The 12028-nt window shown below is 44.7% G+C and overlaps 1 protein-coding gene across 4 annotated transcripts in view; it reads right to left on the bottom strand.

The window, feature by feature from the left end:
* ARMC2 (armadillo repeat containing 2) overlaps positions 1-12028 on the bottom strand; it is a 268510-nt gene that overhangs the window by 86570 nt on the left and 169912 nt on the right. For all 4 annotated transcript variants that reach the window (XM_079939293.1, XM_079939291.1, XM_079939292.1 and 1 more), the window contains one exon: positions 7586-7787. In XM_079939293.1, the coding sequence (XP_079795419.1) occupies positions 7586-7787 (202 nt within the window). The remainder of the gene's footprint in view (positions 1-7585; positions 7788-12028) is intronic.

Below are 12028 nucleotides of genomic sequence, written 5' to 3'. Positions count from 1 at the left end.
AAGATTTAAAATATACATTTTTGAAGATTATGCATATATTCTTGTACCTTTTTCAATGATCACTAACTGGTTATTACTCAAGTTCTATATGCAGAAACTTGATTAGACACTGCTTTGTAGCTAACCACATTAGCTTAACTTAGTTAGGCTTAAATTCCCTTAGCTTAGAGTAAAAGCCCACAGTTTCACGCTCCCCTTCACCTTCACAGCTCCAGTTTCAAGGCGCCTCACGTGAAGAGCGCTGTAACTTTTCACCGCGGCAGCTACGGGCACTTCAGCACAGGGGAGAGTTGCTGGCACTACCCTCTTCCGTGGCGTTATTGTGGAAATGATTACACACCAGTTTCCACAATCTGCTCTCCATCCCAATGTCCTAGTGGGCTGCTCCAGCTCACACATCACCATCTCCCACCAGAACTGCTACTGCTCTCCCGTCTCCAATCGTCCTTCACGCGGCTGCCAGCGTCACTCTCCTGAGAACCCCTCAGCACTCCACGCAGTCTACAGCCTTAGGACCCATGCTTCCGCTACACTGGGCCATCTGCCTTTCTTTGAACCTGCCGCCACCAAGTCAAATCCCCCCTGCTTATGCTGCTCCTTTAGCAAAGAACACAGAGCCCCACCTCTATTGAAAACCAGCCTCAAGGGGCATCCCAGACTCCACAGACCCCAGGAAACCTTCCCTGATCTTTAAGTCAGAGTTAGGTGCTCTCATCTCTAAACTCCCAAGGCGCTTTCTTTCAATTCTCCTTTCATTCCTCCAGCATTAGAGTCAATCATTGAACAGTGCTTCTAAAACTTTGTGTGAATTCAAATCACTTGGATACCTTATAAAAATGCAGATTCTAATTCAGCAGGTCTGGGGTGGAGCGTGAGATCCTGCATTTATAACAAGCTCCCGCGTGATACTGATGCTGCTGGTCTAGGGACCACTCTTGAGCCTCAGAGCCTGACATGCTGGTAAGGTTCTCATGGACAGGGTCCATTTGTGTATCTCCCAACCCCGCTAGTGCAGGGCTTTGCTTATCAACAAATTCTTATCGAATGGAAGCTGTCAAATAAGGTGGGATTCTACAAAGTCATTTTGATCGATGACTGTCTTTTCCGAATGCAAAGTTTCTCAGCCACATTTACTTAATTTCTTAAAACAATAATGACTTCATTATTTTTGAAAAAATGATATATTTATTATTTTTTAAGGCCAGGCAATATAAGAAGTACAAAGAAGATTTAGAAAACCATCTAAGATCCCACCACCAAGAAATAAATATCGTTAATGTGTGGCAAACATCCTTCCAGACATATTTTGCATATATTCAGATGAAAAGATAAAAGAATGAAAGAACAGAAGGATGACTTGGAGGGAAGGGCAGATAAAAGATACATATAAATGGGATCATACCATACGTGTCATTGTAATTAAAAAGTATGAAGTATAAATTTTACTTGAATATGACAGAGAAATAGAAATTGAGGTGAAACTGAAGGAATTGTAGAACTTCAGATGAATGGGCCTTCACAAGAGACATTAGTTTCTAAAAGATCTCTCTAAAGTTAAGAAAAGAATGAAAAACATTAGCAGGCTGAAATCACTCTTTTTTAACTATATATTTCAATTTCAGACTGTAGCTACTGACAAATCTATTCCCTACTATGAAGTGAAGCGATTAGTACTCACACTTCCTCCCAAGTACCAGTTTTGGTTCTTTATGCTAATATTACACTGTCAAGGTTTCTGTTCTGTAACCATCGTTTTCAGAGTTGTTTACGCTTTGTTTTGTTTTGTTTTGTTTTGTTTTTGCGGTATGCGGGCCTCTCACTGCTGTGGCCTCTCCTGTTGCGGAGCACAGGCTCCGGACGCGCAGGCTCAGCGGCCATGGCTCACGGGCCCAGCCGCTCCACGGCATATGGGATCTTCCCGGACCAGGGCATGAACCCGTGTCCCCTGCATCGGCAGGCGGACTCTCAACCACTGCGCCACCAGGGAAGCCCCTGAGTTGTTTACCTTTAATTCAGTATGAAAACAAAGTCAGTACTCACCATGAATGCTTTTACCATAGCTTCTCCATTTGAGTTCTGAATTTTGACTCACCATTTTGTTGTCAAAAAGTTTTCTAGAAAGCGCATGAGTACCACAGTTCCCAAATCCATTCGCATTTGAAAATGTCTGTTGCCTTTTTGCTGAAGGAACTTGGCTGGCAATATAATTCTTGGGTTATCCTTCTTGTACTTAGGACTTCATAAGCCTTACTCCACTGTCTTGTGGCACTGAGAGGAGCTCTAACAGAGCCAGAGGCAGCCTGCCTTTTTTTCCTTCTGTGTGACTTGCTTGTTCAGCCTGATGGCCATAGGATACCTTCTCGCATTTACCCACCCAATCAACAATTGCTAATGGAGTGTGTACTACGTACTGGGTAGTATTCCGGTGCTGAGCGCTACTGGAGACGTCTTAGTGTGGATGACTCCGTATCAAATTTTGTTGGGACATGATGTGTCCATTTGAGCTTCAAATTCAAATCTTTATTTCAGAAAGTTGTCTTCTATTATGTTGATATTTTTCTTTTCATTCTCTCTGCCATTCTCAGTGGGTTGTTGTGAATATTAAATGAGTTAATACATGTAAATCACTTGGAAGAGTGCCTAGCACTTAGTCAAAGTAAGATGGAGGACGGGGAGGGGGAGGACGAGGATGCCTTTCCTCTTCAGGGATGCGAGTGCCGTTCCTTCCACACCTATCTCAATCTCTCTGATCATTTTTCTATTTTCTTATTCACTTCTTTATGTATGATTTCCTCTAGCTTATCCACTATGTCTGATTGCATTTTCAGCTGCTTTTATTCTCACTTTTAATTTCTAATGTGGCTTTTCTCTCCACGTTTATACATTTTTCTTTCATTCTTTTTTGAGAACTGTGAGCATATTTGCATTCTTTATGTGGGCTTAAAATCTCTAATTTGAATTCTTATAACCCAACAAAGAGCTCTTTTCCTCTTTTTTTAAAAAGAGGGTAACAACATTATCTGTAATTTCTTTGACACTATGGACAATTGTTTTAACTCTCCTTATTCTTGGAGGGTAGTTCCTCTTGCGATCCATTTCCTTCATCTGTCTTTTGTTATGTTCCTTACAAAGCCCATACTCAAGTTCCAAGTTAACTCTTGTGCTAACATTACTTATCTTGAAACAGAGCCATGTATTTGTTGAAGAATGAAAATGGTCCATGGAGGGAGAGAACTGGGGTGCTCGGCAGCTTCAACTTTAGTTTTCCTGAACATCCATCCACCAGGTCTTGTTATTTTTCTTGACCTGCAGTGTGTGTTCCCTTGGTTTGTATGTACCAGGTTTCATGACTCACAGAAAAGCCCCTTTACAGGCTAGGTTCCTTGGGTTCTAATCTATCAAACTCCCTCCCCCATAAACACACACACCAACTGACTGGATCACAGGAAACGAGGAGAGCGTGTCACCCTCAGCTCCATTCCCCCTGTGTCACTTCACACTCTGGATCTTTTTCTTTTTTTTTGGCCGTGCCGCACAGCTTAGGGGATCTTAGTTCCCTGACCAGGGATTGAACCTGGGCCCTCAGCAATGAAAACACAGAGCCCTAACCACTGGACCACCAGGGAATTCCCCACACTCTGGATCTTGAAGGGGGCCTCTACTGTGGCTTCCCCACTTCTCCTGTCATTTCTTTCATTAAAGACTACTGGATACACCTTTCTTAACTAAGAGACTCGCTTTTAGTGAAATTTGTTTCTTGCTGGAGTCTGAGGAGGTGTCTGCTCTCAAATTACCCCCCTGTCCTCATCTATATTTCATAAAGTCTAGTAGGTTAACTAGACTCTTTTGGTTGCAATATTCCAAGTGACATAAACCTAATCTTAAGTACCATAAGCTGTTCCTGTCAAAATAAATCAATAAAGGAAAGAAGAAAGAAAGATAAAAAAGGAAGGAAGGAAGGAAGGAAGAAGAGGGTAAGAGAGAGAGAAAGAAAAAGGAACATATTGGCTCATGAAACAGAGCAGTCTGCAGTGTGGATGTGGTGGCCTCAGGCACAGCTGGATCTAGGGGTTTATATGTCATCCTTGAACTCAGTCACTGTCTCCATTCCTCGGCTCTGTTTGTTTCTACATCACTTCCCAGACAGACTCACCCTCCACAAGGCAATGAAATAGCCACTGTTGGCTCCAAGTCAACATCATCTTTATAGCTTGTGAACTTGGAGAAAGAGCACTTTCCCCAAAGGCTTTGGCAAAAGTCCCAGGGAAGGATGCAATTGGTCTGGCTTGGATCATGTACCCACCTCTAAACCAACAGCTATCATTCCACAGCCTATAGTGAGGGCTGGGAGGAGATGGAAGTGAAGGAGCACAGTTTTTTCCACTTTATAGATTAGAAAACTGACTCCCTGAAAGTGTTCAGAGACTTGTCAAAGAACACACAGCTGAATCAAGTGGCTGAGAGAGAACCAATCCTAAATCCACAGACTCTGGTCCCCCAACAAAGAGTTCTTGACTCTCCACAACTGAATGCTGTTGGGCTTTCCTCCTAAAAATCACATTTCCAAACCACGAGAGTTTGAACAATGTTTATACAGAAAGCCCTAAAAGGTTTTAAAAAGCAGATGTATAAAGGGGTTCATCAGATAGAACCACTGGATGGACGATGGATGGAGATATACACACAGACATATTCTAATGGAAGCTATTATCAAAACATGGCAACATAAAGTAAGAGAAGACAGAGTGTTGTTAAGAGCAGGCCTGCCAAATCTTGACTGAATCCTCAAACGGACACACAGACTGTCGTAACTGGCACGCTGTTTGAAGACGACAGTTCAATAGGGGCTAGAGATTGCATTCTCTTCTGGAAAGTGAGAGAGTGCTTCCTCCCCGCCCCCCGCCCACCTTGCTTGCAATGATGCCTTGCTCAGCATTTTTTTTTTTTGGCGGTACGCGGGCCTCTCACTGCTGTGGCCTCTCCCGTTGCGGAGCACAGGCTCCAGACGCGCAGGCTCAGCGGCCATGGCTCACGGGCCCAGCCGCTCCGCGGCATGTGGGATCTATCCGAAGCGGGGCACGAACCCGTGTCCCCTGCATCGGCAGGCGGACTCTCAACCACTGCGCCACCAGGGAAGCCCAGCAAGTCCTTTTTCCATCATGACCAGCATAAAGTTAAACTCCAGTCCATCCCAGGTCTGAGCTTATTCTAAATTATAGGTTTCCCTAAAATCAATGTGGTTTCATTGAATTAAACTACTCCTTTCTCTCCCTGGCCCAAGAAGTCCTGACATGAAGGTGGAGGCTCCCACGCTGGACTGGCAGCAAGGACCCTGCGCGGGGAGCGTGACCTCACTTCCTCTGTCCCCTACACAAGCTGCTCGCACTCCTTCTCAGCCCTCAGCCCACCGTCGGTTCCTGCTGCCCCCTCTTCCACTTACGCAATCCCTTCCCTCCCTTCTCCTGCCAGCCCAGTTCACTGACAAGAGTCTTCATTTTCCACTTTCTGGTGTAAACATGGAAACATGTTAATTAAGGGTAGGGCTTTAGCATCAAGACTGGGAATACTCCACTGCAGAGCAAAGATCATTTCTTGGAATTATTCACTTAAATGTTTACCAGAAACAACTATCAAGTGTTCCAGACTGATTCACAAATGTAATTAGTGAAAGAACTGCGAATAGTTTCCATTTTCCGGTTTGTTTTAATCCTACTGTATAAAAATATTTTGTGGGGGAATCACCTCAGCAAAAGTTCCATCCAATGACTAAAGGAGGTGAAGATTCCGAAAGCCAAAATGTTACTGGAAGTTAAACTTGCCAGGGTGTATGGCAAACCCAAAACAGACGCAATCACTATACGATGCAAAAGCCATCCTAACAAGGCAAAAAGAAAACAATTAGTGCTGCCGCCAGTGCCTCATAATTTTGGACAGTCAGGAAGAAGTGCCTCTAGCCCCTAACTGATTTCTCCTTTGCTGTTCGTGGGATAAAATATGTAACTGAAAATGCCTTTGCTGTCCCAGACTGAGGAAGACATAATGAACCCTGGCTTGCCAGATTATTCTGCAACATCTGAAGGCTTGCAAGAAGAAAAAAGAAAAAAGAAAACAGCTCTTGTCTGGTTTTTCCTAGTCAACTTTAATTACTGTAAGGATGGGTGCAGCAAGATAAATGTTTCCTTTTCAGTTCAGTGCTGAAAGAAACACAAGTTTTGCTGCTGCCTTTTATGTTTAAGCTCTGAGGTCCGCAGCCTATTCTTATTCACTAACTGGAAAAGATTTGTCGCAATGGCTAGTTTGATGTTTTGTGCTCAACTCCCAAAGTCCCAATTTGAAGTCCTCTTCCACTTAAGGAGACATTTCATTTTTACTTTAATTTAAAAAATGTTCTGAATGCAAAGCGACATTACAAGGACTACTAGGTTGCCTAATATAAATTCTGTGTGTGCAAAGCTCTTCAGGCTGTGTCAGCAGACAAGGTCAGTTCAGCTAAACTAACCCGCTGCCAAGCAGCCAGTAGGGGTGGGAGGAGTTTTAAGCACACAACATGTGGACAAGCCAAAGTCAGACCCAAATCTAAGTGAGGGCAACAAGCATTTGGTCTTAAAATGGCCCATGGAATTTAATCTTGTTAAGCAAATTCGAACTGGGCAGTTGCCCACAATGACCCAATGGAAAGTCGTAGAAAAATATCTCTTAACTGAGTGCCCCTGTCCAGTGCAAGACCTTCTGCCTATCTTAGCATCACTACTGGCTGGGACTGGAAAACAGAGCCTGCTCTGTTCCCCACCCCGGTTCCCCAGTTAGTCAAGGCTTCTTTAGGGAAATACCAGTGTAAGAATTCACACAGTCCATACAGTGAACATTCTCTACAACTTCTTAATATGGTAGGAAAATTGCTCCTCAATTTCCTAGGGGAAGCCTAGAAAGCCCTACACAGGAACACGGTATGAATTTAGGGGTTCCTAGATGGGATGGGGGTGAAAGGATCACAGACTGGGGTGAAAAAAGCCTTATCTAGGAACATGGTATGAAATAGAGTAATCCTCAATCATTCATTTTATGAGGGATTAGTAGTGAGATATCATAGATAAGAGAAATCCACAGGACTCTCCTGTTTTAACTATTAGTTTCCAAAATAAATATTCTAATCCAAGTTTCTACTGCAGAATAAAATAAATCAAGTGTCCACTCTTTGGTGGAGTCAACAACAGCGAACTAACCTAAAGGGAGGTAATGAGACATTCCAGCCCGGGCAAGAATCCCAAGTAACACAAACAGAATGATCAGTCATCACTCAAGGGCTTGCTAGAACAGCCCAAATAAAGCAGAGACGTTATTCTGACAGTCCTATCAAAGCAGCATTTTGGCAGGTATGACTGTTTTCCTGAGGATTAAAGAGGGAGATGTAAAATCAACCCCATTCAGCTGTGAGAAGACATCTCTCCCTACTCATGCATCATTAACTTAAATTTTGTTTACATAAAAGGGGAAAATGCAAATCAATCATCTACATAAGACAGAGAGCAAACTGGTAAATGACATAGTTGTCCTGACTGGAAAGTTAAATGAAAAGAATACGGACCTTCCCCTTCTGAGATGAGATGGCAAGGATGCTGCCCCTTTGAAAATTTCTTGCTCCTTGATTTCACCGAAGTCTCCGTCATACGTTAGCTGAGGTGGGTGACTCAAGTGGCCAATGGCATTTGATTCTGTTAAATAAATCCCATGTATTTTCACCATAGAGTCCCCCATCGTAACTGTTTCTTTGGATTCCACTCTCTTTGCTGTAATAACCAAGGAAACGTTTTGTCAAAGCATTTCTTATTTTAGGAATCACTACCTTTCAATATATTTTTTTCAATCCAAGAATTTATACAATTTTAAAACTACATATGGGGCTTCCCTGGTGGCGCAGTGGTTGAGAGTCCGCCTGCCAATGCAGGGGACATGGGTTCGTGTCCCGGTCCAGGAGGATCCCACATGCCGCGGAGCAGCTGGGCCCGTGAGCCATGGCCGCTGAGTCTGCGCGTCCGGAGCCTGTGCTCCGCAACGGGAGAGGCCACAACAGTGAGAGCCCGTGTACCGCAAAAAAAAAAAAAAAAAAAAAAAAAAAAACTACATATGACTTATAGTGATCAAGTCTGGAATTGTACGGATAAAGCCTCCCTGAACGTATGCAAGACCTCACCACTATTTTAGGTTTGACATCATCAATACAGCAGGTAAAAATGAATAGAATCTTAGCTCTATTAGCTTTGAGTCTACCTGTAGGTAAATACTCTAATTGAGGTTTATGAACTACCTAAGTCCACATAAATACTTCTGTGTCCCATAACAATTCTTCTTCCTGAATTTGATCATGTTAGTAACTTTTCATTCAGAAATATTTACTGAGTACCTTCCTGATGTCAGGCACTGTCCTAAGCACTTGGGATGCATTAGTGACAGAACAAAGATCCCTGCCCTCATAGGGCTTACATCCTAACAATACACCTGTTTACACAATAGACAATAAGTAACAGACCATAATAAATGAAGTATATAGATAATAAGTGCTATGGAAAAAAAGCAAAAGTAGAAAAGTGGAGAAGGGTAAAAGGGATTGGGAATTGGGGCAGGTAGCAATTTTGAACAGGTGGGCATGGCAGGCAAACCCTTACTGGAGGTAAGGCATCAAGCCACCAGATGATGAGGGACAGTATTTCCAGCAGAGGGAACAGCTTGTGCGGAGGCCCAAAGGCAGGAGTGTGCCTGGCATGCTCGAGTGGAGTGTGTGACGGGAAGGGGAGGAGAAAGGTGATCAGAGAAGCAGGGGCCGGCTCTTGGAGGCCCAGCAGACGACTCCCAGGCGGGGACACAGGAGGGCACTGAAACACTTAGAAGGCTTTCTAAAAAGGAATAAGATAAAGTTGCAAAAAGGAAGTCCAGTCTCTGAACTGAAACACCTACTGTGTTTACGGCTACAGATCCTTAGACTTAAAATACAACACTGTTTCTTCATCAGCAAATTGACATTAGGAAGAGCTTACCCACGATGCTGCTACTATACTCTAGTCCGTGATAAAATATGTTTTTCAAAGGGGCAAGAGGGATGAGCTTCATATAGAGGAACAGTTTTGCAAGCTTTTCCAAAATGACTCAAGGTTTCCTTTTCTGCACTTGAACCATCAAACCAATAAAAACCAACAATAACAAATCCACCTCGTCTGCTCCTCTAAGCTCCGTGCTTTCCAAACACTGAATTTTACAACAGAAAGGAACCTTAGAGATTGGCTAGTCTAACCTTCATTTTTCAGATGAGAAAATGGAGAACCCAAAAGGTAAGGTGACCAGTCTAAGGTCACAGAGCAGGTTCGGGGAGAGCCAAGACTGTATGGTGGGGAGAGCATGGGCTTGGCATTCCATCAGACTTGGGGTCAAGTACAGGCCGTGTGATGCGGGCAGCTCACTCAGCTTCTCTCCCCTTCCTCAAGTGGTCCCAAGTGATAATGGCCTGGTAAAGTGACTTCTGTGGTGCTAGCACACTCAAAGCCCAGAAGTTACGATCATTATTATTAATGGAACCCACGAATCCTGACTTCTAGTCCAGGGCTCTCTCCACAGCACCAGACAACCTTAAATATCTTTAGGTCTGAATTACAACGCACATACTTCATTTTAGATTACAAAGCACTGTTAGCCTGTCCCTATATTTTAGTATTCGTTTCTTTTACTCCACAAATATTTATGAAGCATCCACTGCCATGTGCCAGATGCTGTTGCAGGGGCTGGTGGTCTAGTGGTGAACTGAGAAGTCCCAGCCGCCATGGAGCTTCTGTCCTAGAGGGAATAATGCAACCCTACTTGTGGATGGAGGAGCTGCAGTCCCTCTGTCTTCACAATCTACTGGAGCGAGCTGTCAGTTATTACTACAGCGAAGAGTGGCCCCGGGGGGCTTCCCTGGTGGCGCAGTGGTTGAGAGTCCGCCTGCCGATGCAGGGGACATGGGTTTGTGCCCCGGTCCGGGAAGATCCCACATGCCGCAGAGCGGCTGGGCCCGTGAGCCATGGCCACTGAGCCTGCGCATCCGGAGCCTGTGCCCCGCAGCGGGAGAGGCCACAACAGTGAGAGGCCCATGTACAGCAAAAAAAAAAAAAAAAAAAAAAAAAAAAAAAGAGTGGCCCCGGGGCTCACTCTTACTCCTGCTAGATGTCCACCATTCAACTGAACATGAGTAACGATGCTCTAGGTCTCTCTGGAAAATATGTGCAGCACGTTGTACTAATTTTGTAACAGATCATGGTACACTTCAAAAGGATTCTACAACCAGTAGCCTTACCGTGTAGGAACTGTCCTGTTTCACAGATATTTTCTTTGGCACTTACTATAGACTACACCCTGTTTCATGCTCTCGGGCTTCAAATAGAGAAAACCACTTTTCCTACTGAAGTTGTTCAGTCTAGTAGGGGAAACAGAGAGGCAGATGCGTCCAGACAGAGATTCAGTACAGTGTGGTCTGTGCCAGGTAAGGACTAGTAAGAGAGCAGATGAGTCCTGAGGGGTTGGAGTTGGCCAGCGAAAGATTCATAGAGAAGATGGAGCCTGAAAAGCATTCCAAAGGGTTAATAGGAGGCCAAAAAAGAGTTCTGAGAAAAGGGAACAAAAGTCTGGCGTGAGAGTCAGCTTCAAGTGTGTCGAAGCTGTACAGTCAAGCAGGACCCCATGCTTAGAAGGGCCTTGAACTTGGTTTAATGATTTGCTGTTGCCATCTTGAAATTCTAAACAATTTTTGAACAAAGAGCTCCACATTCTCATTATGCCTGTGCCCAGCGAATTATATAGCAGACTGCATGAGGCATGAAACAGCAGGATGGGTGTGGGGAACTGTAAGGGTTCCGTATTGCTGGTGCGCAGACCAGAGGCAGGGGGTGTAGGCAGGCGAAGGACAGGGGCTAGAAGGGCCTGGAATGTTAGGCTGGGGCAGAACTATGCACGCTGCACAGTGAAGACTTCATCCCCTGGACCAGGAGTCAGCAAACTGCAGCCCCACCAAATCTGGCCTGCTGCCTGTTTCTGTATAGCCTGCAAGCTAAGAATGGCTTTTATATTTTTAAATGGTTGAGCAAAAAAAAAAAAAAAAAATCAAAAGAACAATATTTTGTAACATGTGAAAATTATATGAAATTCAAATTTTAGCAGCCATAAATCAGTCTGCTGCAATGGCAGAGTTGAGTAGGTTGAACAGAGACTCTATGGCCCACTAGGTCTAAAACATTCACTCTCTGGCCCTTTACAGAAGAAGTTTGCCAACTTCTGCGCTAGGTCGGTGTTTCCCAAACTGTGTTCCCCAAAAGACAGATTCCACAGTCAAGTAGGTCTGTAAAATGCTGGGTTGAATTTAAATGAAACAGGTGACTTTACTAGGTGGCCTTCCCCACCCTTTACTATGCTCACGTGCACTGCGGCTCTCCAAGAGGGAGGGAAGTAGGCACAGGTTGAGCACAGGACCCTTCCTCCAAGGAAAAGCTATTAATATTTTTGCCAAAAGTGTTCCCTGGAACTGTTTGGCAAGCTCTCCTTTAGGCACAGGGGGCCCTCTGAAAGGTTTTCAGCAAGAAGATGATGCAAATCTAATTTCTATTTGCTTCCTGACCTCTTGTCCCTTATGGCACACGGAGAGAAAACCATCGTCTTTCATGGCCCACTGGGATGAAGGGACAAGGCTGCTGCTCACAGCCATGTCTGCGTGGGCGCTTGGTGCCCACGTTCTGCTGGCTGCTCCAAGGGCCAGGGTCCTTGTGCTGACCCACCTGCAGCCCCCCAGCGAGCGGAGGGTGGAGCAGGAAAGGAGCGCTGGATGACCAGGGACAAGGCAAGAGGTGACAAAAGCAGTGGGGCAGTGTTGGGATGGAGAATACAGACCCGGGGATATTTAGGAAGCCCACATAGGAAGCCTGTCCATGGCGGCTAAGACGAAAGAGATCGTGAGAAGGTGGAGCCTGCACTGCGGTCTCCGTCCAGCTGGAGTAAGGGGGGCGTTAGCAAC

Source organism: Stenella coeruleoalba (assembly GCF_951394435.1).
Source record: "Stenella coeruleoalba genome assembly, chromosome: 12".
Lineage (NCBI taxonomy): Eukaryota > Metazoa > Chordata > Mammalia > Artiodactyla > Delphinidae > Stenella > Stenella coeruleoalba.
This window is presented reverse-complemented; position numbering and strand designations above follow the sequence as displayed.